This window comes from Phascolarctos cinereus, unplaced genomic scaffold (genome assembly GCF_003287225.1).
Source record: "Phascolarctos cinereus isolate Bilbo 61053 unplaced genomic scaffold, phaCin_HiC Scaffold_4;HRSCAF=312, whole genome shotgun sequence".
Lineage (NCBI taxonomy): Eukaryota > Metazoa > Chordata > Mammalia > Diprotodontia > Phascolarctidae > Phascolarctos > Phascolarctos cinereus.
In genome coordinates this window covers 466,229,846-466,257,053 of record NW_027555847.1, presented here as the reverse complement: position 1 = coordinate 466,257,053, position 27,208 = coordinate 466,229,846, and the positions used below count along the sequence as shown (strand labels likewise).

General features: G+C 36.4%; 1 protein-coding gene across 4 annotated transcripts in view; it reads right to left on the bottom strand.

Moving 5' to 3' along the window:
• The window catches only part of PDE7A (phosphodiesterase 7A), a 129,731-nt gene that overhangs the window by 42,776 nt on the left and 59,747 nt on the right, over positions 1–27,208 (bottom strand). For 2 of the 4 annotated variants that reach the window (XM_021002083.2, XM_021002084.2), the window contains exons 2-3: positions 20,423–20,483; positions 8,656–8,739 (exon numbers count right to left, since the gene is read on the bottom strand). In XM_021002083.2, the coding sequence (XP_020857742.1) occupies positions 8,656–8,739; positions 20,423–20,483 (145 nt within the window). The remainder of the gene's footprint in view (positions 1–8,655; positions 8,740–20,422; positions 20,484–27,208) is intronic. The other 2 variants (XM_021002085.2, XM_021002086.2) reach the window with 1 other exon arrangement.

Sequence of the window (27,208 nt, the reverse complement as noted above, 5' to 3'; positions counted from 1 at the left end):
TAAATAATTTGTCTTAGAGACAAGTGAGCACCCTTAAACGGTTTTGAGCAAGAGAGTGACACTGCATCAGACCTATCTAACAGGAAGGTATTTGGCAGCTGTGTGAAGCTTGAAGCAAGGAGACCAAGAAATAGGCTCTAACACAGTCCAGGCCAGATGTAATGAGACACCAACACAGAATGGTGGCGGCATATGAATTGAGAAAAAAAGGATGCATTTAAGATTTGAAGTAAAGGTAAAAAAACAGGATGTGACGACAGATTTTACATGAAAAATAAGGGGAAAGGATAAATCAAGAGTGATACTGATGTTCTGAGCCTAGGTGACTGGGAGAATGGTGTCTAGGTTAACAGAAACAGAAAAGAAGGGCCAAGTTCAGAGGGAATATGATCAATTCAGTTTTGAGTATATTAAGTTTGAAGCACCAGCAGCATAGACATGACAAAGTTCAGTATTAGTGGAGTTCAGTCAGTGGAGAAATTAGGACTAGAGATCATGGTCTTTAAAAGCAATGTGGCATAACGGATATAGAATTGGACTTGGTCGGAATCAGGAAAACCTGGGTTCAAATTCTGCTTTAGACACTAACTGTGTGAACCTAAGCAAGTCACTTAACCTTTCTCAGGGACGGTTTCCTCAGCTGTGAAGGGGGATGATAACAATTACATATACTTTAAAAGGTTCAAATGAGGATCAAATGAAATAATACATGGAAAGCACTCTGCCAACCTGAAAGTGCTATAAAAATGTTAGTGATTATGATTTAGTCAACAATAACACTGAATCAGAAGACCAAGGTTCAAGTGCCAGTTGTGACATTTATTAGCTCTATGACCTCAGCTCGCTTCATTTCTCTGTGCCTCAGTTTCTCACTTATTAAGCACCTAGTAAGAATAAACTACAGTGCTAAGAGCTGGGGACACAAACAACAGTGAAACACAGTCCGACTTCAGGGTCATAGCAGCTGCGCATACAGTTGTCCTTGTGCTGGTTACTTCACTGCTGTACACCGTTTCACAGAAGCATTCCCGTGCTCTTCTGCTTTCTTAATGCCCATTTTCACTATGATGCAAGTGTTTAATTCCATCGTAGTCACATACCAAAATCTGCTTACGGTCACTTCCCAATCAGTGGGCACTAGTTTGTTCTTAGTTCTTTGTTACCACAAAAAGTTTCATGTGAATATGTTAGTGCGAATAGGACCTTTTGGCTTGTTTGATAGCCTTAGGGCATGGACACAATTTAGTATTGTTTAAACACAATTCTGTAGCTTTCCAGAATGGCTAGGGCCAATTCACAGTTTCACTAACAGGACATTAGCGTTAATATCTTTCCACAGTCCCTCCAACATTATCTACGTCCATCTTTTGTCATTTTTGGCAGTACTATTTGTGCTCATATAAATCAGGCAGTAGTAGTAGTCAATCACTTTCATAAGGCTTTGGAGGTTTTTGTATATCTTGTGTATAAATGCCTTAGGAGAAAAAAATGGACCTTTCTGTTATCGGTTCAACAAACAGCTTCCTCAACATTCTTGAGCACAGAATCACTACCCACTCCTTCTTCTCACTTTTATTCTACGATTTACTCACAAGTCACCCTCTTTGCTAAAAACCCATGCTCCCCTCAACTTGCCCAACTCTTTGTCCTAACAAATAATGCTTAAGATTCCATCTGTCACAAAAACCAAGGTCATTTCTGTTGCCAACGTTAAGATTCTATTCTGTTGCCTGAGAACGTTACTAATAATACGGCTTTCAAATACATAAAATTTCTCTTTCCTAAAGCTCAGCTTTTTTTCAGGCTCAGACTAAATTCCTTTAAACTATAAGTTAGTCCTAATTTGCATCATTATCTAATAATCCATCCCAACAAGTAAAAGCAGAATGGCTCAGTGAGCAAATTACTGTTATCTTTCTCAATTCGATAAGTACTTACAACATGCAAGACACTACGCTAGGCACTGGGGAGATTTTTTTTTTGGGCTAGGCAATGGGGTTAAGTGACTTGCCCAGCGTCACACAGCTAGTAAGTGCTGTGTGTCTGAGGCTGGATTTGAACTCATGTCCTCCTGAATCCAGGGCTGGTGCTCTATCCACTGCATCACCTAGACAATTTTTTTTTTTAAAACAGTTTCTGTCTTCCAGGTACTTAACATTCCACCAAGGGTGGGAAAGACAATATATAAATTAAAAAGACTTAAAGTAAATACAAGATAATTTGATGAGGAAAACTGCACTAGCAAGCAGAGGTATTGGTAAAGATTTTCTATAGGAGGTAGTACCCAAGTTGAGCCTTGAAGGAAGGTAAGGACTCTTAAGAGGAAAACGTGGGGAAAGACTCCTTTCTAGGTAGGTGGGACCACTTGTACAAAGAAAGGCTTGAAGGTGAAAGATAGAACACTGAGGAGGCCATTTTGGCTGGAACTTGGAATTGTTTCATTCTTTGTATTTTAGCACCTAGTACATAGTAAGTATTTAATAAATACTTGTTGATTAACTGATTGAAAAGTAGGCTGGAGTCAGGTTTTAAAGTTTTGCTCCAATGATTCATCACGGCATGAAGTGACTCTCAGCTTTCAAAACATTTAACAGTAGAGCTCAATTCTGGCAGGTTGCTACCAAGATGCAAGGATTTCAGAAACATATCCAGTGATAGACTTTGTTGTCCAAGGGCCAAGATAGCCTTAGGAAAGGCTTATAAAGCACCAGAAGGCAGGCACGACGGCTTTTTTCCCCCCTGCCAAAGCAACTATTTTTCTTTACATTTCTCTATTCTATTCTAAAATAAGAGTTAGATGTGTGATAATGGCAAGCAATTTAATATAGGTCTAACCAGGGATGGCGAACCTGCAGCCTCAAAGCCACATGTGGCCTTCTAGGTCCTTGGATGCGGCCTTTTGACTGAGTCCAAATTTTACAGAACAAATCCTTTTATTAAGGGTATTTGCTCTGTGAAGTTTGGATTCAGCCAAAGGGCCACACTTGAGGACCTACAGGGCCACATGTGGCCTTGTGGCCACAGGTTCCCCACCCCTGGCTAAGCTATTAGTGAACTAATTAAGAATGTGTACCAGGAACATCTCTAAGACAATAAATTACACTCTGGATTCTCAAAAGACAATACTGCTGGAATACAAGCTCTAGGAGGTCCTATCAAGCTGATGTAGACACAGTGAGGGACTATGATTTTACACAAAGACAAAAATCAAAGTCTCTGCCCTCAGGCAGCTTACAATCTAGTGAAAAGACAACACATACGTATATAGATTTATAGAAAATATGTACAACATAAATAACAGACAGTTTTGAGGGCAGAATGATACTGTGGGGTAAGAGAGAAAGACATATAGCCTTAGGGTCAGGAATATTAGGATTCAAGTATCATCTCTGATAAAGCCTTATTATACCTCATCCCCCTTCTTACACTGTATGGTTTAGCCCAACTGACATGCTTGTTATACGTGAAACCAAGAGAGAGAAAAAAAGAAGCAGTAGCATCCCTGGAGGCTTGGAGAGGCCAGTAAATGAACTGGTAGAATGTGCTTTATGGTGTTCTAAAGGGCAACAAGAAGCAACCTTTTTTTCCTTCCCACGCAATTGGGGTTAAGTGACTTGCCCAGGGTCACACAGCTAGTAAGTGTCAAGTGTTTGGTCTGAGGTCACATTTGAACTCAGGTCCTCCTAACTTCAGGGCCGGTGCTCTATCCACTGCGCCACCTAGTTGCCCCAAAAGCGACCTTTCTTGGGGTATTTGGTCATCTTATATTTCCATATTCTTGATAAGTACATACAAAAGAAGATCATCAGGAAAATAATTGTGGCTTATATGCCAATATTTGTTGCTGCAGATAAGGTGGCAGAAAATCAATGAAGAACTGAATAAGATGCTCCAAATGAAATCAGCATAATACTTTGGAACTAAATGATTTCAGTGTAAAAGAAGGATAGGAAGGATGGCAAAAATGTATGCTAAAACACAGTGCTCAGTATTAAAAAATAAAGAGGTCAAAGGCTCAGTATCATCAAAAGCTTCATGCCTAACTATTAACTGATCCATAAATATTTATTAAGTGCCTGCTATGTGCCATACATCATGAATACTTTTTCCAATCAGTAGCTAAAGGATATGGTGAAAACTAAATAAACATCATTTAGAAATGAAAATGGTAAAAATTTAAGACAGTTAATAACTGGTTACCACTGTGAGTCACTTCTGAATCACTTATCAGTGTATAGTAACTCCTTCAACATGATCAAAATCATTATCAAATTAAGGGGCAGCTAGGTGGCGCAGTATTTAGAGCACCAGCCCTGAAGTCAGGAGGACCTGAGTTCAAATCCAGTCTCAGACCAATACTTGACACTTACTAGCTGTGTGACCGTGGGCAAGTCACCTAACCCCAACTGCCTTAAAAAAAAATCATTATCAAATTAAAAAATAAGCATAAAAATGAGAATATGGCATGCAATTAAAAGTTTTTTACAGAACTTATTTGAATAAGCTATTGAAAAATAAAATAAAAATTAAACAAGCTACTGAAAAATGCAAAATGGATAAAACATACATTGCCACTATTACCATTTTCTAAGTAACTTTAATAATGAAAATCAATTGTCATAAAAAGGAAGCCAAAACAGCCCAGAAACCACCTCAGTTAGCAAACATTTGATCTTCTCAATAAATGGGGAGCTACATCTGCAAAGAACAACATTTATCTTTTGCCTTTTGGAATATCATATTCCAAGGTCTTTGCTCTTTAAAGACAGTGGCAGCTATCTCTTGTATGATCCTCACCATGGCTTTTTGGTGCTGGAATTCTTTTTGGTTGCTTGGAGTATTTCTTCTATGATGTGGGAACTCCAGATTTTGGCTATGAAGTTCCTGGAAGTTTTTATTTGGAGTATCTTTCAGCAGGTGACCAGAGATTTTATTTTGCCCTCTGGTCCTGACAGATCTGGACAGTTTTATTTCATGATTTTTTGAATTATGATGCCCAGTATACTTTTCTGATCACAGCATTTAGGCAGTACAATATCAATTCCATGTTCTCTCTCTCCCCGATCTGTTTTCCAGATCAGTTATTTTTGATGAGATACTTTACTTTTTTTAGTCTTCTGACTAACATTTCTTCCTGTCTCATGGAGTCATTCATTTCTGTTTGATCTTTTAATTTTCTTTTCTTTTCCTTTTTTATTTTTTGCCTAGGCAATGGGGTTAAGTGACTTGCCCAGGGTCACACAGCTAGTAAGTGTTATGTGTCTGAGGCTGGATTTGAACTCAGGTCCTCCTGAATCCAGGGCCGGTGCTCTTTACACTGCGCCACCTAGCTGCCCCTTGATCTTTTAATTTTCAAAGAATCTGTTTCTGTGAGGTTTTATACCTCTTGTGCTAAACTAATTCTAGCTGCCACTCTTTCCTCTACAACTCTCATTTTGTTTCCAATTCTTTCCTCTATGACTTATTTCATTTATAAAATCATTTTAACTTAAAAATAATCTCTCTTTATTTCTTGCAGGAATTCTAGTTTAATTTATGTCCAAGTTGCATTTGTCTTTGAAGCTTTGCATGCAGATGTTCTGGAGTCATATTTCTAGAGTCTTCTTCTGGGTTTGTGTCTTTGATTTATCTCCTTGTCACCTAAGAGTTCTTTATGGTGGGGTTCATTTTTTCTTTACTTATTTCATCCAACCTTACTTTCTGAATGGGTATTCTGTCTTAAGGCCAGCCTCTACACATTTCTGGAAGGAAATGTCTATGCTTTGCTTAGATCTATTTTCTATTCTCTTGGCTCTGCTACTGCTTTCTTGAGATACTGCATGCTGTATTCTTCAAAGATCTCCAAGAACAGACCATAGATTGTAGGCTCTGAGTATGCTCTAAGCTTTCAGATCCAGAGTAACGTCTGATTGTTGCCTTCCTGGTCTGAGCTTCACAGACCTGGTTTAGGTCTGGGCAAAACAACTGCGGGCTGGCTCTTAGTCGGAGCTCCAATAGACTGTGCTTGCCCTAACTCCCATCAGCTAGCCAGAAGGCTCTACAGATTTCAGACTAGGATGGGGGCTGAATCAGAGAACACACTTTAGGTTCAAAGAAACACAGCTGCTGGTCACTTCTGTTTCTGCTCCTTGACTAGGACATAGCCTCATGCTAAGTACTGGATCACCATTCCAGGAGCAAATCCTTTCTTCAGTCTGTACTGGATCCGTGGCATAGCTCTAGAGTATGAGTGGCAGAGGTACCAGCTGGCGCCATTTCCTGTTCCCAGGTTAGTAGCAGGCCTAGCCCTGTATGATACAGGACCTCTCTTGGCCCTAATGCACAGATGCAGACCCTGGTTCAATTTCTATGCTGAACATCTGGCACAGGGCCACCTTCTGTCTAGATATCATTCCCAGTTCCACAGATCCCTGTCTTATGTTGAGTTGACAGGAAAAATGACTCAGGTGTGACTTTTTTTCCTTAGATTTCCTTATCAGGCCCTGTTCTGATGCTTTTTCAAGGTCTTTTTAAAGTAGGCAGCTAGGTGGTACAGTGGATAGAATTCTGGGCCTGGGAAAGGAAGACATGAATCCAAATCCCTCCTTAGAAATCTGCTAGCTATGTGACTCTGGACAAGTCATTTAATCTATTTTCCTTCGTATCCTCACCAGTAAAATAGAAATAAAAATAGCATCTACCTTCTGGGATTGTTGTGAAGATAAAATGAGTTATTTGTAAAAGTGCTTTGCAATTATATAAATGCTTACTTATCATTATCAGTAGTAGTAGTCGTAGCAGCAACAGTAGTAGTAACAGCAGCTATATAAGCATATATAGCACTATATGAATGCTTCATTATCATTATCAGTAGTAGTAGCAGCAGCAGCAGTAGTAGTAGTAGTAACAACAGCAGCAAAGAAGTAGTAGTAGTAGTAGTAGTAGATGGTGGTGGTATTGCCATGGTCATCACTGTTATTGAGATCTGGACTGTAACCACTTCATTATACTTTGCCATCTTGGTTGGTCTCCAGTAAATTTCCTGTTAAAATCTAAGCTGGTTGGTGATTCTCTGTGTATCACACCACTCTCAGCCAACAAATCCCATTTTTTAAAGCCATTTAACATTGATTTTACAAATGGATACTTACTTCAAAGATATAGCAAGAGCAAATGTACAAACATTCTCCTCCTCAACACTTTGGGGCATAATCTCCCCTATGTCATCTGGGAATAGTGTGGGAATTAAACTCAAAACTTAGGTCAGTTTCTACAAAGCATCATTCTCACCAAGTTAATGTCCAAAAGAGGCATTGCTGCCAAATAGGTCCTTGTTTCAGGTTTTGCTAGTAGGGATATAAAATGTCACTACCAAAGATAGTACCTTGACCCATGGGCTATCAGTGCTACACTGGCTGGAAACCTTAGCCTGATTGTGGCTCACTTCTCCAAACTCAAAGGTCAGGGACTACATCTTGTACTTAAGAATGGAAAAGAATGAACAAAAAGGCTGAAAACCTATGCTTATTTCTCACAGGGGAAGAAGGCCTAAAAGCCCTTCCCTTTATATCACAGTCTTTCACCAGATGCCATTACACCACGAGTAGGCAGCTGAAGAAAACTGAGGCCAAGAGGGCTGATAGAAGCCAACTAAGGACTTCAAAATTCTTATTAACTACTACCCTGACAATGCAGTTAGTGAAACAGAACATCTATGCCATCTCCACAGCCTCAGGATTATGGAAGAAGCAGGTATCTGGTCTCTCAGGTACTGTGCAAGTCCCAGCCTTCCATTCCATATATCTTTATGCTCTCTTAAAAGTCACAAGAAAATGTTCTCAAAAAATTACTTAGCAATTTAAGCTTTAAATGACTTCATTTTTAAGAAAGAGATATGTGTGAAAGGGCTGTAGTAGTATAGCTATGCTTTTGCTTTGAAAGTACCATGTTTAAACTTTGTCACTTCACTCCTAAATCCACTGTTGCTTATATAATTCAATCAATCAACCATTCAGAAATTATTATCAGGAATTTACATATATTATGTCCAACTAGTTATAATAAGCTAATTGAGTTCAGAAAAGCATATTTTAAGTTATGCTGAGCTTAAATATTCAATAATATTTAACCATAGGTCTGAATAGATAAGCTCACTGAGGAAACAGCTTGCCTCAATTTTGTATTTATATTCTCAGCACTTAGCACAGTAACTGATACATAGCAAGCATTTAATAAATACTTGATGACTGATATCTGTGTATAACAAATGTCTGTAAAACAAATACCATTTAGTATCAGAGATTTAGGCCCTCAGAGACATTTAATCTAATCCTTTTAATCTACTGATGAGGGACTGCACTATTACAACATAATGCTATACTCTGAAAATCTTAGAGAGTCAACTAAAAAAATAACTTCAGCAAAATCACAGGATTCAAAATAAACTCACACATATCATCAAAACTTATCCTGATTATTTATTTAGAACCTTAAATCCCCTTCTACTAACTGAAAAGATACTTCTTCCATATTCTGTTATTTTTTTAAACGCCCTAACACAAGGGTGTTATTGCTTTGAAAATTTGCAATTTATGTTACTGAAATAATATGAAAGTTAAAATTTCTAGTTTTTAACAGAGCCTCAATAAGAAGTATTTTTTCAACTGCTATACTTACAGTGAAAAATACGAAAATCAATGTATGGATGAGAACCTCTTCTTTCTGATTCAAATCCTGCCCGACTCCTTACTCGTACATCTCCTAGATAGGGTCAAGAATAAAATAGAAGCTTGGAAGACTGTAGAGGTAAATACACAAATGAAAAGAAGCTGCTGTCAGCAATACACAGCAGTCTCAAAACTAGCGATCTACACAACTTATCTATTAATGATTTCTATGGGTCAAGTAGCTAAAAACATTGACAGAACTCATTTCTAAGGATAGTCTATTGTGATTTTTATATTACAAGAAATCTCAGTAATATATTATATTATTTGTTTTAAGGTATAACGTCTTAAAGGAGTTAAACACAAATGGATGATAATCCTATTTCTACGAAATGAGCACAAATTGCTTCTAAAATCTCCTGGAACAAAAAACCCAGCTAAACTAACGCAAATTTGTTAAATGTCAAAACAATGGTTAGTATAGAAAATTTTACTTCAATAAATCCAAGATGTAAGCACATTAGTTCTGTTTTAATGTTAAATATCTTATCTGCTACTTTATCAATTTACAGCTAATATTTTAGTGAGTTTATGTAAGACAAAAAAATTGATTATTCAGAGTACAATATCCATCTATCAGCTTACTTTGAAGCACTGATTAGTTTTATCATTCTAGAAGTACTAAATTATATGACTGATCAGAAAAAAGAAATATAAAATACAAAGCAGTTTTAAAAGTTCCTTGTCTTCTAAGTTTATCTAACACAGGTAAAATTCCACACATTATAGGGGAAGAAAGCATCTTCTATGATTCTATTTGCTACTGCAGTGAGCAGAATAAGCAGTATTTTTTTTTCTGTTGATTAGGAAGTACGTTTGCAATAAAGAAACTGATTTTGGTGGGTTTGAAGTGGATTTACTTCATGATGATCTTGCACATGTTTTCATAACTCCAAATACTGAGGTAAACCCTTTAGAAATAAAATTCGATTTTTTAAAGGAAAATCATTTTACAGGTTGGTGAAAAATCAATTTACTTTTTTTTAAGCCTCCTCCTAAACTAACAGTGGATTGCAAATACTTATGTCCTAGGGACTTGCCTAAGGCATACGCTAAATGATTTCACCCAGGGTCTCATAGTTCCTAATTGTCAGAGGCAAAGTTTGAATCCAAATGATTGAGACCCAGTATTTTATGAATACCTGGCCTTTACACTATCACAGCAAGGCAATCAATAGATGGCGACATACACATAATGCTCAGGACACAGAGATCTCAGCTAAAGAGCACTTGTTTCTGATAAGGCCAGTTATGACTGTATTTACACAGAATTCTTACAAATAATAATCCTAGAAATAATAACTATCGAGTCAGAGTCCTTAACTTTAAAACGAGGGTACTAAATTAGATTAAATCTAAGCTCTCTTGATTCTAATGAATGGCTCATTTTAGAATTAGAGTGAATTAAAACTTATGAATGAAAAGAAACAAATCTAAACTCAAATTAACATTTTCTTCCACAAGCAAACAAATTAAATCTATCATTTTGTGTTTTACACATCTTAGAAAGCACTTGGTAATTATACAATGAAAGTAGCATCTCATCAGGTCTGACTGGCACTTATACGTGAATTCTTAATATCTATACATCAAGGACTCATAATTTCATTAATTCAAGTACTGCCTTCACCAAGAAAGACTACTACTACTCTAACTCTTAGCACACAGCCTTCACAAGTTGTTATGACCAAAAAAAGCTAACATTTGGTACGCTGTTGGTATTAAACTTAAATACCAGAGTTGTGTCCACTCCCCAGTATTACTTCATAGGATTAGAAAGCAATAACAGAAAGTTATGGGTAATTATATATTAATAACAAATACTAGGCACTGATATGAATGCTTACAGATTAGGAAGAGCAAGTTTCACTCGGCCAACAATATTAATTGACTTCCAAAAGAATAAACTTCAACATTACTATTCTACAGAGACAGTCCTTTCCTTTCTTGCCAGATAACTTTTTAAGGAAAAGAAAAAATTTTTTAAAAGGTCAGATACCCTGACAGTAAATATTCTCAATATTCACTGTGTTCTAGGATAAAGCCTTAACAGCAGAAAAAAAAAAAGCAGGCCACATATAACATGGATACTAACCAGTCACGTTCTTTACAGATCCAAACAATATTTTGGAGAGTTTGAGGGTTATTCAACCAATAACATTTTTAAGGATAAATGATATTCAGAATACATCTACTGCTAAGAATTTAAAACTGTAGGCTCCTTATCTTTTTTCTGATACATCAAGGTGAGTCACATTCAATTTTTTCAACATGGTTTGGTGTCTGTGTTGTAGTGGAAAGGAGATGGTCCAAAAAGTGACAGTTTATACAAATATACAGGCAAATACACCAACAGAAAAGATCTGACCTTCTCTGTTGGTTTATCTGCCTATGTGCTATATCTTTATTCAGGCTTTCTCTGCTTACTTCCTGGTGTTTCAGCTTTCTTTTTGTATTACCGCTCACTCTTTGGGCTCTCCTTTCCATGGCAATACAAAAGCTTTTCATGCTGATGGGGTCAGCTGGGCCAGGCCCATGCACTGAGAAACCTCTTGGGAGAGAGTACTGACCTCAAATGCTTTGTTAGGCCTTGTACTTGGCTCCTTCCAGCCTTTGTTTTCAACACTACGTGCATTTTTGCTACACTTCCACAAGATTTCAATTTACCATTCCTTTGACTAGCTGGGTATAATTACTGTCTGTTGCTTCTTGAAGAGTCAGGAAGATTCATTATCATTGAAGAGTCCTATAGGAGAACCCTTAATCACAAGCCTCTTCATATGTCTTGCTCAAAAATGTGAGCAGGTAGTTATCAGTTGGAGACAGATACTGAATGAGAATTCTAAGTATTAAGCTCTCCAGAATTAATTCATGAAGTATATGGTGGAGGCGATTCGAAGGTGAGGATTCCCAGTCTTTTTACCTTGTGGATTCAATTATAATTATTCTATGTCTGTTAAAGCTTTCCAATAAGGTTTGGGGTCTGGAAAACTTTGCAGCAAGTAAACTGTTCAGCCATCTTGCTGGTGATGTGAAAGCCTAATCTATTCCATCTTCCACATGACAGACCTTCAAATGCTTGAACATAACTAACTACCCACTAGCAGCTCAAACTCAACACGTTCATCTTTTCTTCAAAATCTGTTCCTTCAGTAGAAATCCCTCTTTTTGTCAGTGCCAAGATTAGTATTCTATATTCAAAAATAGTATAATTATCTTTTACTCTTCTCTCACCTTTAATACTGCATCAGTCAATAAATCTTGTTGAATGTATTTCAGCTATTTTTCTCATGTCCATTTCTTCTCTTTTCTATTTCCAATCTAATACAGGGCCTCGCTGCAGCCCACTTAGCCTATTGAAATAGTCCTCCAATTCATCCTAACACCACTGAAAGACTAACTCCTTATGCATTTTGCATTCCCCTGCCTTAGAATCTTCAATAGTTCAGTGGTTCCCATTACATAGAAAAGAATGATGTTCAATTTACTGTATATTTCCATTCTTATTTCATACTAATTTGCTTCACATGTACTATGGTGAAGCCAAATTGTCCATGCTATCTAAAGTACCTAAAACGAATGCTGTACCGTGTCCCCCCCCCACATTTATGCTTATTTAATTCTAATCCTCTTAAATAATAGTTCAAATTCCAAATCTTCCAGGAAGTATTCTCCGATCTCTGCTTTGCCCTTCCATAGAACTTTATTTTACCTTTCCCTTAGATTTTTATGAATTTTTAAAAAATAGTTATTTGTGTATGGATGAATGAACCAATGAGGAAAAAAAGCATTTATTAAGCGCTACTTGCAAAGTCCTGTGCTTATCACTGGTGATACAAAAAGTAAAAATAGAAAACTAGGAAGGACAGACAAAGAAGGATAACAAAAGTAAGACAGTCCCTGCTCTCAGGGAGCTCACATTCTAATGGCAGAAACAATGCATACAGAAAGTTTCAGCCTCAAATTAGATGGAAAAAGTCTCATAAGCCTTAGGATACAGTGGCAAAACAGATGGCAATGCACCTAGTAATAATATTAATTCTTTATTGTCATTTAGATTGATAAAATCAACAGTTTCTAATGTTGAGCAATTTGACAGTGCCAATAACTTTGGTGGTAAAAACTTTCTTTTCTTGTTCTTCAGTAGCTTTGCAAAAGCAATTGAAAGGCTGTATCTCCACTAGTGTTCCTTCCTGGAACGATGGCTCTGGGGACTGGGCTTAAAGCAAGACCAGTGGTCTAGGTCTTGTTGTGGGGCTCAGTGTCCTGGGCTCTTTTAGGGTCCAAGGAAGCTGGTAGTCAAGACAGTTGTGTTGGTTTTAATTGCCTGGCACTTGCTATCTCCTGTCTCTCCTTCAGGATGTTTTGCTCCTTCAGCTAGGCAGGTTTGTCTACCCTAGAGGTCAGTAATTGGTAGGAATGGCTAACCCCTTCTTCATAGGAGTTGCTTCTGTGGATAAGGGCTTTGGGCAGCATAAATCCCATCTTCCAACTGGACTGCAAGCTACATGAAGGCTGGGACTACATCTCAGGTAAATTTTGACTGTCACCAAATGTTTGGTATAGTGCTATACACACAACAAGTGGTTATTAAATGTCTGTTGAGGTGAATTGTTTTGCAGTGTAGACTTCAATTCCCTTAAGGGTTCTGAATTCATTTGATATAATAGTTGATACCACTGAAATAACAGAAGCTCTTGATATCCCACAGCCAGTAGGTGCCAAGTGTCTGAGGTCACGTTTGAACTCAGGTCCTTCTGACTCTAAGGCTGGAGCTCTATCCACTGTACCACCTAGCTGCCCCAGATCAAGACGATTTTAAACTGAACATAGAGACAGAGGGGTAAAACAATGCATTAAGACTTGCTAAGCAATCTATCATAGAGAACAGTAGATACGATGCAGGAAGGATTGCTGTGGAAAGGACCATTAATTCAAAGGAGACAATACTTGAGAGCCAACAACAAAATTCATGACCTCAGATGTCCATTCACAAACATACAAAGGAATGAATAAAGGATAACATATAGAACTTTAAAAGGTCAATTTAATCTAACTGGGTAACTTAGTAAGAACAGAATAATGACTAGAATATCTACAGAAACGTACTTCTTATTGAAAAAGTTCCCATTAAATAAGAATGGTAGCAAAATAGAATTATACATCAAGAAGATACTTTCATGGAAGAAATCTGGGAAGCCCACGCAGAATAATCAGCTAGGAAAGGCTGAGCAACTACCTATGCTCTAAACACTTGCTGTCACTCTCCTCAGTACCTTTTCTCTCATTTTTTCCTGTCTTTTCTCCCACAGGAAATAAGAACAGGAATAAGGAGAGCCTAAATAAAGAATGGGATTCTGGGTAAAAGCAGGGCCAAACATGGGGCAGAAGTAGGAAATACCAGACACAAATACATATGTGTGTGTGTGTACATATATATATATATATATATATATATATATATATATATATATATATATATATATACATATATATATATATATATGTATATATATATATGTATATATATATATGTATATACATATATATATATGTATATATATATATAGACATGGATAGGTAGACAGACAGATAGATAGATACATACATACATACATACAAACATAGATTTAAACAAGGTTGGGTGTGGTAGGAGCAAGAAAAATACAGAGAAAGTATACAGGAAATTTTGACAAGGAAGAGGGGACTTTCAGATGAGGAAAGGAGGAAAAAGAAGAATGGGTTTTACTAAAACTTCACAGAAGGGATGGTACTTAAACTAAAGCTTGTGAGAGGATAAGGATTTTGAAGACCAGAGATGGAGGAGGAGCATATTCTACGGATTGGGGACAGACTGCAATTGTACCAAGATGGGAGCTGGTGTGCTGCATTTGGAGAACTATTATCAGTATGGTTTGGCTTCCTACACCTGTGAACCTGTTCTTTTCCTTCAATACAATTTAAAGTCCTTGAAGTAAGGTCCTACACTGTATCTACCAGCTTCTTCCTTGATGTCTACAAACATGCCAATGTCTTCCCCATCCTTCAAAAACCCTAGCATGATCATATCATCCCTGTTAGATCATTAATTTCTCCCTTCTTCACGGTTAAATTTGTTGAAAACGCTATTTATAGTAGTTGCCTCCACTTCCTTTCTTTTCACTCTCTTTAAAATTATCTACAATCTGGCTTTTGACCTCATCACTCAATGGCAACTGCTCTGTCCAAAGTTATCTATGATCTCTAATTATTCAATCTAATAGTGTTTTCTCAATCCTCATCCTATTTGACTTATAATTGTCCCTACTGATCATCTCCTTCCAGATATTTTCTCTTCTCTAGGTTTTCATGACACTGTTCTCTCTTTGCTTTCCTATTATTTTTTGACCACTAATTCTCAGTCTCCCTTGCTAGAGGTTAGCATCCATGTCACATCCACTGAAAAAGGGTGACCCCATGGTTTGTCCTGGCCCTTTTTGTATTCTCCCTTTATAGTATCTCACTTGTTGATCTTATTAGCTCTCATGGGTTCAATTATCAGCTCTATGAAGGTGATTCCCAGTTCAATATATCCAGTCATAGTTTTCTCCTGAGTTCTAGTCCCCCACCACCAACTGTCTTTTAAACATAGTGAATTAGATGTTCCATAGGTATCTCAAACTCAACATGTCTAAAGAACCCACTATCATTACCTCCAACCCATTCCCCCTTCCAAAAGTCCAAATTACTTTCAAGGGTATCACCATTCTTCAAGTCTCCTAGTCTCCTAGGTTATAATCTAAATACAATCTTCAACATAGTACTTAACTCATATTCATCCTACATATTCAAACTGGTGTCATTTCTACCTTCATAACTTTTCTCACATATGTCTGTCTGTCTCCACTCACACACCAACACTATGGTATAGGCCCTCATCACCTCATGTCTGAGAAAGAGGGGTCTCATTGGTCAGCCTATCTCAAGTCTCTTCCTCATTTAATTTATCCTCTACTCAGCCGCCAAAGTGATTTTCCTAAAGTGCAGGTCTGCCTGTGTCCTCCAGTTGCTACCTATAATCTACAATAACCTCAAATATTCTGTTTAGGGGCAGCTAGGTGGCACATTAGATAGAGCACTGGTCCTGGAGTCAGGAGAACCTGAGTTCAAATCCAACCTCAGACACTTGCCACTTACTAGCTGTGTGACCCTGGGCAAGTCACTTAACCCCAACTGCCTCGCCAAAATTTAAAAAAAGGTAAATATCATGCTTGGCATTTAAAGCTCTTCACTACCTGTCCCTTTCTTTCCTTTTTGGTGTTTATACACTTTACTCCTCACCAAGTATGCCATGGTCCAGGTATACTGGCCTACTTGATATTTCTCATACACTAGGCTTCAGCCCACATCTCAGTGCCTTTTCAGTGGCTGTCTTCAATGTTTCTAATGCTTTCCTTCTTTACCTCTGCCTCCTGTCTTCCCTGACTGCCTTCCTGCAAAATTCAGTTGAAATTTGACATTCTACAAGATACCTTTCCTGGTGTCATTCCCCTACTCTCTCCGCCATGACAGTGCTTTGCCTGTGAGATATTAAGATATAAATATATCATTTTGTGATATATACATGTATACACACACACACACACGCGCGCGCGTATACGTGTGTGTGTGTGTGTGTGTGTGTGTGTGTGTGTGTGTGTGTATGTTTTAATGTTGTCTCACCATTAGAATTGTGAACTCTGAGAACAGGGACTCTGTTTTTGCCTTTCTTTATATCTTCAGACAGTGCCTGCCACATAATGAATGAGTGCTTAATAAATACTTGTTGACTGACTAACTATAAAATTGACATGGGACCAACTCAAATATATATATTTTACTCTCTGCCCCACTGCATCTAAAGATAGTACTTGCTTTGTTTTGATTGAGAGTAAGTGAAACAACTTAGATAAAACCCAAGAAAAAAGCTATATTCCAAAAATAAAGCCTTTCCCACTCCAGTGATTTAGTAATGCCCTTTTTTTTGTTTGTTTTCATTTTTGCACTAGGCAATGGGGTTAAGTGATTTGCCCAGGGTCACACAGCAGGTGCTTCAAAAAATTTTTACAGATTGGCTGACTGATTTTATTTGCTTGTTCATAAGCAGATACTGTGACATTTGGTGGCTTCTAACACCTACACTACACAAAACTGAGCTAGAATAGCTATATTATGGCAGAGAAAGTTTTTCTTTCAAACAATATTTGCATACAAACCAAGATTTTATAACGCACATTTTACTCTGCACTTTGGCAATGTCAATCCAGAAAGAACGGTAGAAAATATGTCTATAAGAGCAGAAGTTAACCTGAACTACTATACACTTGGATTTCCCCATTTTCTTAAAGAAAAAGTAAAATCTTTTTCCATTATGGTAGTTAATTTGAAATTCTCTTCAGAACAAATATGGAAACAGGTTTAAGAACCTTCTTTCCATTTAAATTCATATGGAAAGAGTTTTGTTATTCTAGGCTCTGTATTTTTGTGAATGCTGTATACACTTCCACTCAGAATGCTCTCCTCCAAATTATAGTGGAGTAGTACACAGTCTGATATAGGGATAACAACATTAGACCATGAGTTAGAAAATCTAAGTTCCAGTCTTGCCTGGTAGAATCAGCTGTGTGAGGTTAAGCCAATCACTTCAATTTTGTTGAGTTTCAATTTCGTCATCTGAAAAATAGGGACAGCAATAGGCTATTCCTGCTAGGACATGCATAGTATCCTAAGATTCTTCTCAACAATCTTTACAGTTGTGCACAATCTGAGGCCCACAGGCACGCCAAAGGATTTCAGGAGGCTATGAAAAATACAGAGGATGTTTCCTTCTACATTTCTCGCAGGCCACCCGAAATCCTTTGGCGTGCCACAGGTTGTGCAGGCCTGGTCTAGACTGATCACCAGTCTACATACGAATATATATTAGCATAGTATTAGTATATTATACTAATTTACATACTAATATATAATTAGTATATCATACTAATCACTCACTCTAGGACTTCCAAATACAATTTATACATTACCATGTATTCCAACAGTTTCATATTTGTCTAATATTTGTTACGAGCTCAAGAGCAAAGAGACATTTCTTTTGTTTTTCCTTTCCCCTTCCCCTGCCCACATGATGCACAAAGTGGTAGAAATATTTCATTACTCCAATCCTAGCCAAAAGGATTTCACATTAGCCTCCTTTTTTAAAATTTTTTCATTTACTCTCATGTCCCATATATTTCAATGAAATAATGTCTTATCTTCTCTCTTAAGCAAATGTCTGTAGATAAGCAAAACTTAGCTTCAAAAATGTGTTTTCCGTATAAAAAAAAGAAAATTTCAATTGTCCAAAAGAACTTTGAAAAAAAATGTTACTACACATTCAACTGGGTATGGAAATCTATCTGATTCTACAGGAAAATAGGATGGAAGGGGATGGGGGGGGGGGGAGGGTGAAATCATAGAAGGGAGGGCAGATTGGGGGAGGGAGTAATCAGAAGCAAATACTTCTGAGGAGGGACAGGGTCAAGAGTGAGAATAGAATAAACAGGGGGTAGGACAGGATGAAGGGAAATAGTTAGTTTTTTACAACATGGCTACTATGGAAGTGTTATGCATGATTACATATAAATAACCTGTATCGAGTTGCTTGCCTTCTCAATAGGGGTGGGTGGGGAAGGAGGAAGGGAGAGAATTTGGAACCCAAAGTTTTAAAAACAAATGTTAAAAATTGTTTTTACATGCAACCAGGAAATAAGATATACAGGCAATGGCGTATAGAAATCTATCCTGCCCTACAGGAAAATAGAAGGGAAAAGGAATAAGAGAAGGGGGATGACAGAAGGGAGGGCAGATTAGGGGAAGGGGTATTCAGAATGCACACCACCTTGGGGTGGGAGGAGAGGTGAGATAGGGAGAAAATCTGGAACTCAAAATCTTGGAGTGAATGTTGAAAACTAAAAATAAATATTTAAATTAAAAAAAAAGAAAATGTTACTCCATAATCAACATCATTTTTTGCAGTTCTCATTGTGAACTTGTACGATTCACAAGGCAGTGAGGTGATGCAATGCATAGAGTGCCAGACCTGGAGTCAGGAAGACTTATCTTCTAGAACTCAAATTGGGCCTCAGAAACCTACTAGCTGTGCGACCCTAGGAAAGTCACCTAACGCTGTTTGCCTCAGTTTTCTCATCTGTAAAATGAGCTGAAGAAGGAAATGGCAAACCACTACAGTTATCTCTACCAAGAAACCCCAAATGAGGTCATGAAGAGTCAGACACGACTGAAAAGAACTGAACAACAAATTTTAATCATTCATTTAAAGGTTATTCTCTTTCTATTAGAGTTTGTACTTAATGATATCTACACAGTGACTATCTGACCAAATTAAAATTTAGTGCATATAATTTGACAAAGAAAATTCCTCTTGCAAAATCTTGCTAAAACTATGCTCTTTTCTCCCAGTTTGGACCATTCTGGAATATCCACATATATAATGTATACAAGTATCACTAAAGTCCCTTCCGAATGTTAAGATTCAATTATTTTAAATGGTTATTAATACCAACGTGCAGATTTTAGAAGTATTGGTAGAAAAAAGAAATTGAAACATTAAGCTATTATATTTAAGATGCACAAAACAACATTCTTTATTTGCTTATATATTTCTCCCCTTGACTATTGTTTACTCCCAATTGAGAAGAAATACCGTTATGTTCACCATAATCACACGAGTGTCATTTTTATATCCTCTTACAATCAGTGTTAAATTGCTCATGGGAGAAAAAATAAGGAACTGTATAAGAACAAGTAATATTGTAACAAAGTAGTATTCAAACCCCCAAAATTCATACTCAGGTAAGTTTTACTAAAATGTATTATGTCTACATATGAGACAAAAGTTCTTTCTAGGATAAAGTAATTTTAATATCAAAACAGTCTCCAATTCTTTATTTTACTGAGTTTCCAATTGAGAATCAAATCTCAATTACATAGTTTCTGTAATCACCATATAATATAATTTAATGAATACTAATTTTTTATTAAAATATAATTAGTTTCATGTAGGAGATCACTGTTTTTTTAAAATACTACTCTAGATCCCATTCAATCACATGCAAGTATAATCTCTGTGTGACCAATAGAAAACCAAGAAGAGAATACTATTAGTGTTTGTGCATAAAATGTACATATTAACTAATGTGTCATTTTTTTTTCTACATGCATATATTCAAAAACATTTCCAGCATCTTGAAGAACAGACATAGAGGACAAATCATTCTTTCCCTTTTGGACAAATAAAACCAGAACTGATATATAAAAAACCCCCAAGACTGTCCTATCTGCATTTCAGCAGCTTCAAGATTCTATTTTTGTTATAATAACAATAATAAAATAAGTATTTATATAGCACTTTAAGATTTGCAAAGTGCTTTACACTATTAGGTCATTTGATTCTCACAACATCCCTGTAGCTATTATTATCTCCATTTTTCATATTAGGAAACTATGACTTAGGCCAAATGACTTATTCAGGATTATACAGCTGATAAGTTGTAGAGGCAGGATTTGAATTCAGGTCTTCCTGATTTCAAGTCCAGCATTTTTATCTACTGTGCCATCTACCATATTTTTATATTTTTCTTAAACACAACTTCAAATCACATTTTAGCTCATTAAAAAGGAAAAATATAAATACTTACCTAGCATACGAATGTACAATGCAGTTTGATCAGAACTGTCATAGGAAATTGCTCCACGTCTCTGAAAAACAAAAAAACCACTCTTAATATACGTTTATATACATATCAGAATTTAGCATGTATGATGAAACAAAGGGATGTGCTATTATTGTTTAGGAAATTGATAAGAATATAGTGGATTCTGGCCAATATGTTTCTGTTGATAGGAACAGAAGTGAAGATATTTAGAGAAACTTCAAGGTAGTTTCTTTTCATATCTTCAACTGAAAAAATACTTAAGGTCCTACTATGTGTGAGGAATTATACATATTCTAAAAAAAATAAAAGACAGAAAGGGAGGAAGAGAAGGAAGAAAGAAGGAAAAGAGAAAGGAGGGGAGGGAAAGAGGGAGAGAGAGGAGACAATATAATCCCTGTACCTTCAAGTTTATGATCTAGCAAGGAGGACAAAACATGTATAATAAACTGATCAAAGGGGAGATACAAAAATGTATAAGCCTTATTTTCAAGAGTTTATAATGGAGACAAGCACATGAAAAGTAAAAAAAATTAATACAAAATAACATATGGTTAAATGAGTAACAAAGTATGGCAAGGGTTGTTAGGAAAGTCCCAGAGAAGTAGGATTTAGAGAAACAGTATGATGCCTGTTACATTAGATGACCTGGCTAAAATGGAATACAAACTATTCTACTTACTCATTTAACCGTAAGCATGTCTAAATCTTAATTTCTTCATCTATGAGAGTAATTATTACACCATTTCCTTCATAGAGCTGTTACAAGGAAGGCGCTTTATAAATTTTAAAGAGCTATAAAAATAGTTATTACGAATAAAATGAGCATGGAAGGAAGTATGACCAACATTTATGAAAGCAGATTAAATATAATAAAAAAGAAAGAGAAATATACAAGACATGTTTCAGGACAGCAAAACTGCCTAAATTGAAAGATCATTTGAAAGTTAGGCTTTTGTCAGGTTGAAAAGGAACTTAAATGTGAGGATAAGGATTAACCCTGTAAGCAACATGTTAAATCTGTTGAGTTATTTTTAGTAAGGGGACAATACATTTCTTTTAAATTCTTCTTAAACTATAGTAAAACCTTACAAAATAATTAACTGGGACAACAGATAGTCTAATTCATTAAAAGTCTGAAACATCCTTTTTAAAAAAAATACAATTTTATTACTTAACCCATGATAGGAAGACATTACCAAGTCTTTCAGAAAATCTGCTTTAGCCATTAGAAAAAAGTATACTACATCCATTGAATGTAAGTAGAAAACCTATTTCAAATTATGATTTCAAGTTTACACAGTGCTTTCTTTATTATAACATGCAGTGCAAGTTCCCATTCTCATTTTGCCAACCAGTAAGCTGAGCCTCAAAGAAGTTCAGTGAGCTGCGTGTGATCATCTCGCACTAATAAGTGCCTGAGGTGTGAGAACACACCAGCTCTGCTGTCTCCAAGTCTGGTAGCACTCTTTCCATTATGCCTTGCTCCTCTCCAACAAATCTTTAAAAACACAATACTTAATTTTCTGAAAATGTGATGGTTTTTTTCTTCTAAAGAAAACTTACATGGATTTCATTATTATTTACTTACCCAGCAAAACTTTTTCATTATATTTCAATGGCTCTGTGATATCAGTGCTGGTGCCCCTTCAAATGATGCAGAACATATTTCATCAATCATCTCATCTTACATAACACTTGCCTATGTCCCCTGTAAATTCTCCACAGGGGGTCAAACCAATGCATCATGTCTCTTCAAGTTATCCTAAGAATGGAGCACATGGGCTATCCAATAACTTACTCCTTGCTCTCAACATTAGCAAATACAATGCCCCGCATAGTAGTTGCTTATTACTTGCATTGATCGCACAAAGGCATTCTTTATCCATTTTTTTCTTCTGTGTGCACAGTTCAATTGAACTCCTTTGAAAAATTATAGGTATATAGGCCTCATGAAGTAGGTTCTGCAAACTTCTAAAACTTGATCTAATGAGCACAATAAACTCCAATGGCTCCCTATTATTTCCATCGTCAACTATGAAATTCTGGGACATTTAAAGCTCATATAAACTGACCCCTTCTTTCTTTTCTAATCTTGCTACACTTGACTTTCCTCTACACTCTATGACACAAGTACATGATCTGCTTACTATTTTTTGCACACCATACTTTATCTCCTGACTTTGCATCTTTGCACTGGCTGTCCCCCATGCCTGCAATACTTTCCCTCTGGACTGCTGCCTCCTCATTTCCCTATCGCCCTTCAAGATTCACCTCAGATCCTACCTTCTGCAAAAGGCCTTCCCCAGTCCCTGTCTCTCTTCACCTCTGAGACTGCAAACCAGCTACTGTCTATATCTTCTAAGTGCCAATCTATTAACGTGTCTCCACTCTTAGAACGCGACCTCCTTGAGGGTAGATAGTTTACATTTTGCTTTGTAACCCCAGTGCTTACCACAGTGCCTAACACATATAAACACTTAATAAATGCTTGGGGACTAATGACTGACATCTGTAAACAACATTTGGAGGACCTCATTATCTAGGGAATTCTTGTTCTATTTGCATAGGATATCATAAAGGTGGCAAATACTTTTGGCAAGCATTTATCTCCCTATCTTATGAACTGATTGATATTAATCAGAGGTTAATAGCTATATACATATTTACATTATGAAAGAAATTTTGTATGATTTTTTTAAAAAAAGCGAACGCATGGAAGATAACTTATTAGAGGATAGTGGTGTGGTGAATAGAGTACTGGGCTTGGAATCATGAAAACCTGAGTTCAAATTTGACCTTAGTTAAAAATTATGAGACCCTGGGCAAGTAATTTCATCTCTCTGTCTCAGTTTCCTCATCTGTAAAATAAGGATAATAGCACCTACCTCACAGGGTTGTTATGAGGATCAAATGAGGTTAACAACACGAAATACTCTGCAAACATTAAAGAACTATATAAATGCTAGCTATTATTACAAGATGGCTTTGTTTTTTTTCTTTACTGAATCAAAGCTTTTATAAGCAGTAGTACAATAAGCATAGTAGGATCTCATTCTCTACACAATTGTGGTGATATGGCCAGCCATCAACACTGCTTATTAAATGCTACCTATTCCTTTCTTATACCTTCACTGAGGATGCTTTCAATTTGTATGTATATTATTCTCATTAAAACTTTATGAGAAAGGAAGCATATAAGTTAATAGTCTCTAATATTCTCTTGGTCACTTTTGGAGGGTACAATAAAATCCAAGTCCCCCCCCCAATATTTGGCATTCTCTCCTCTTTTAAATGACCTATGAATCAATCATATTCACAGCTTTATTTTTCATTCTCCTCCCCAGGTTCAGTTTTGTGTTGAAGTCAAAGTATTCAAATATATACAATGTGCATATACCCTCAATATTAAGTTTACATATTGATTTGAATCATATATGTAACAAGCATAAATATACGCTCACTTACTCTTTAAAGTGGAATTTTGTTCCTCACTGAATTCTCTATCTCCTCATTCTCAGCAATAAATGTTGGACTACAAACCACAATTATTTTCAAAGTACTCTTCCAATAAATGTCAATCATGAAAATATTCTGGTTTCATTTATGACAAGAATGCAGAGATTGATATGATTTAGTTCCTCTGGCATTATTACTTCTATTTAATCACGGGAAAATGCTCTCCTGTTGACAGTGCCAACAATTAAGTTAATATTTGTCTATGCTCTACAGAAGGTGTGATTCTTTAATGCCCTCTGTCCACTTTCTGCCACAGTTATTAGTACAGTGGAAGGTACCTCACAGGCATTAGGGCCACTTTAAACTCTTTACTGCTGCGTTGTTACAGCCAAAGAATTCATCACCACACTTAATGGGCTGGTCCTCAGAAAGCAGACAGCATGTTTTTTCCAACAGGGCAGAACTTATTAGAGCCTGAGTACAGCCTCTGAGAACCCAGGATCACCTTCCATACAATGAGGAGTATGGCTTGGTGAAAAGCAGGTTAGCCGAGAGAAAAGGACAATGGATTTAAAATCAGGAAGACCTTGGTTCAAATCCTATCTTTGACACTTATTAGCTATATGATCATGGCCAAGTTGCTCTCTATTAGTCCATTTCCTAGTTTGACAGATTTAAAACCTGAAAGGAACTCAAAGACCATCTATTCCAACCTCATTTTACAGGTGAGGAAACCAGGGTTCAGGTTAGTGACTTGTCTAAAGTCACAAAGGTGGTAAATAGCAGAACTGACATTGGAACCAAGGTTCCCTGTCTAAAAAGTCAATGCTCTTCCCACTGAAACTAGTTTGAAATCCACCTAACTGTACACTACTGTCTAGTCCACATCTCCATCCTGCCCACAAGGATATCATGAGACTTTTTCAATGGCTTGATGAAATTCAGGTCTACTGCACTGCAACCTAATCTATAAGTCTAACCTTTTCAAAGGAAAAAAGCTAAGCCTGGCATGACCTAGTCTTAACTAACCTGCTGCTGCTTTTCAGGCATCACCATTTCCCTTTCTAAATGCTCACAAACTATTCCTCCGATACCACATTTTAGAATTTTACATTACATTAATTTACAAAACTTTAATTCTACACTTTGAATTAAAATAATCTGAAGAAAAATACATGGCTGTGTAAAAACAACATTGGCTTATGCAAGAGCAAAGAGACTCAAGTCTTCTTCCTGGCTCTGAAAACAGATTAGCTATGACCACTAGCTCAAGCCACAAACTCTATGTTTTAGTTTCCTCATCTACAAAATTAAGATATTAGAGTATATAACTTCTAGATACCTTCCCATCTTTCAAAGAATACAATGTCCACATCTTCTATAAATTACATGTGTAATTCTGTATTCTATGCAAATAAAATTATATTCTAAAACTACATACCAATTCTTTTTAAGCTTATTTATGCCTAAGCAGACTACTTTTTGGCGCTTATAAATTGTAACTAAAGTTGATCCTACTCAAAACAGAGGTTCACATGCTGACAAATAAGATACAGTATAGGGGGCCAATCAGTCGCTTTTTCAATGGACTAGTATTCTTTCCAGTCTGATTTTGAAAACCAATGATCAAATTGAAGTGTGTGTTCTGTTCTTCATGATGAGCTTAATAAAATGACTTTTCTCACTTAACATACTTTTTATTACATATTTTTGAAAGTCTTTTTAAAAAGGCTTGAGATAAAATATGCCTGTTAACCTAGCATAAGTGTACTTACTTTCTACAATTTTCATAGCTAATGTGTTCAATTTGAAAGCCAAAAAATTCTATTTCTTTTAGGTCTCCAAGTAAAAGAATTGCTTTTTGTCAAATTAAGCTAAAAAAGAGAAACATAAATTCACATACTTTAGCCATATTGGTTAAAAATTGTCAATTTCCTTATTAATTTAAATCTACTAAAAATCCACAAGACAATCCTACAGGTATGTTTCCTGGTAAACTTGAGTTAATTTATTCTCAAGCAAAAAACCTGTCATCAATTGGTGCTAAAAACCACTGACTGACAGTGGTTCCCCCAACCCTCATCCTGTGCTCTTTCTGTTTAACCTGTAGAAAATGATTGGGTCATATAACTCAATTCAATAATACTGTTACAGGTCATATGAAGAAGTGCTCTAAATCATTACTGACTAGAGAAATGCAAATTAAAATAACTCTGAGGTACCAACTCACAACTATCAGATTGGCTAATATGACAGAAAAGAAAAATGATAAATGTTGGAGAAGATGTGAGAAAATTGAGACACTAATGCATGGTTGGTGGAATTTTGAACTAATCCAAACATTCTGGAGAGCAATTTGGAACTATGCCCAAAGGGCAATTAAACTGTGCATACCCTTTGATCTAGCAAGACCATTACTAGGTCTGTATCCCAAAGAGATCATAAAAAAGGGAAAAGGACCCACACATACAAAAATATTTCTAGCAGCTCTTTTTGTAGTGGCAAAGCATTGGAAAATGAGGGGATGTCCATCAATTGGGGAATGGCTGAACAAGCTGTGGTATATGAATGTAATAGAATACTACTGTGCTATAAAAAATGATGAGCAGTGGATTTCAGAAAAACCTGGAAAGACTTACACGAATTGATGCTGAGTGAAGTGAGCAGAACCAGGAGAACACTGCACACATTAACAGTAATACTGTGCAATGATCAACTATGGTTGACTTGGCTTTTCTCAGAAATACAATGATCCAAGATAATTCCAAAAGACTCATGATGGAAAATGCTATCCACCTCCAGAGAAAGAACTATGGAGTCTGAATGCAGATTGAAGCATATTATTTTTCACTTTTTTTGTGGGGAGGAGCGTTGTGACTTTTCCCTTTTTTTCTGTTTTTTTTTCTTTCACAACATGACTAATGCAGAAATATGTTTCCATGATTGCACATTTATAGACTATATCATCAGATTGCTTGCCATCTTGGGGAGGGAAGGGAGAAAAATTTGGAACTCAAAATCTTATAAAAATGAATGTTAAAAACTACATGTAATTGAAAAAAAATAAAATACTATTAAAAAAAACAAACAAAACCAGAGGAAAAAATACCATTATAGGGAAAACCCTATGGTGCATGATAGCACCTGTGAAAATATTGATTTCTATGAGCCAAATCAGAACAAGGAAACCATGAAACAGTGAAATGACATATGCTATAAATCAATTTCCATTAAGCCTCTAATATCCAACAAATTACTAGGTTTTGAGGAAAACATTTAGCTTCTGGGATGAGAGTATAAAGCGTAATTAAT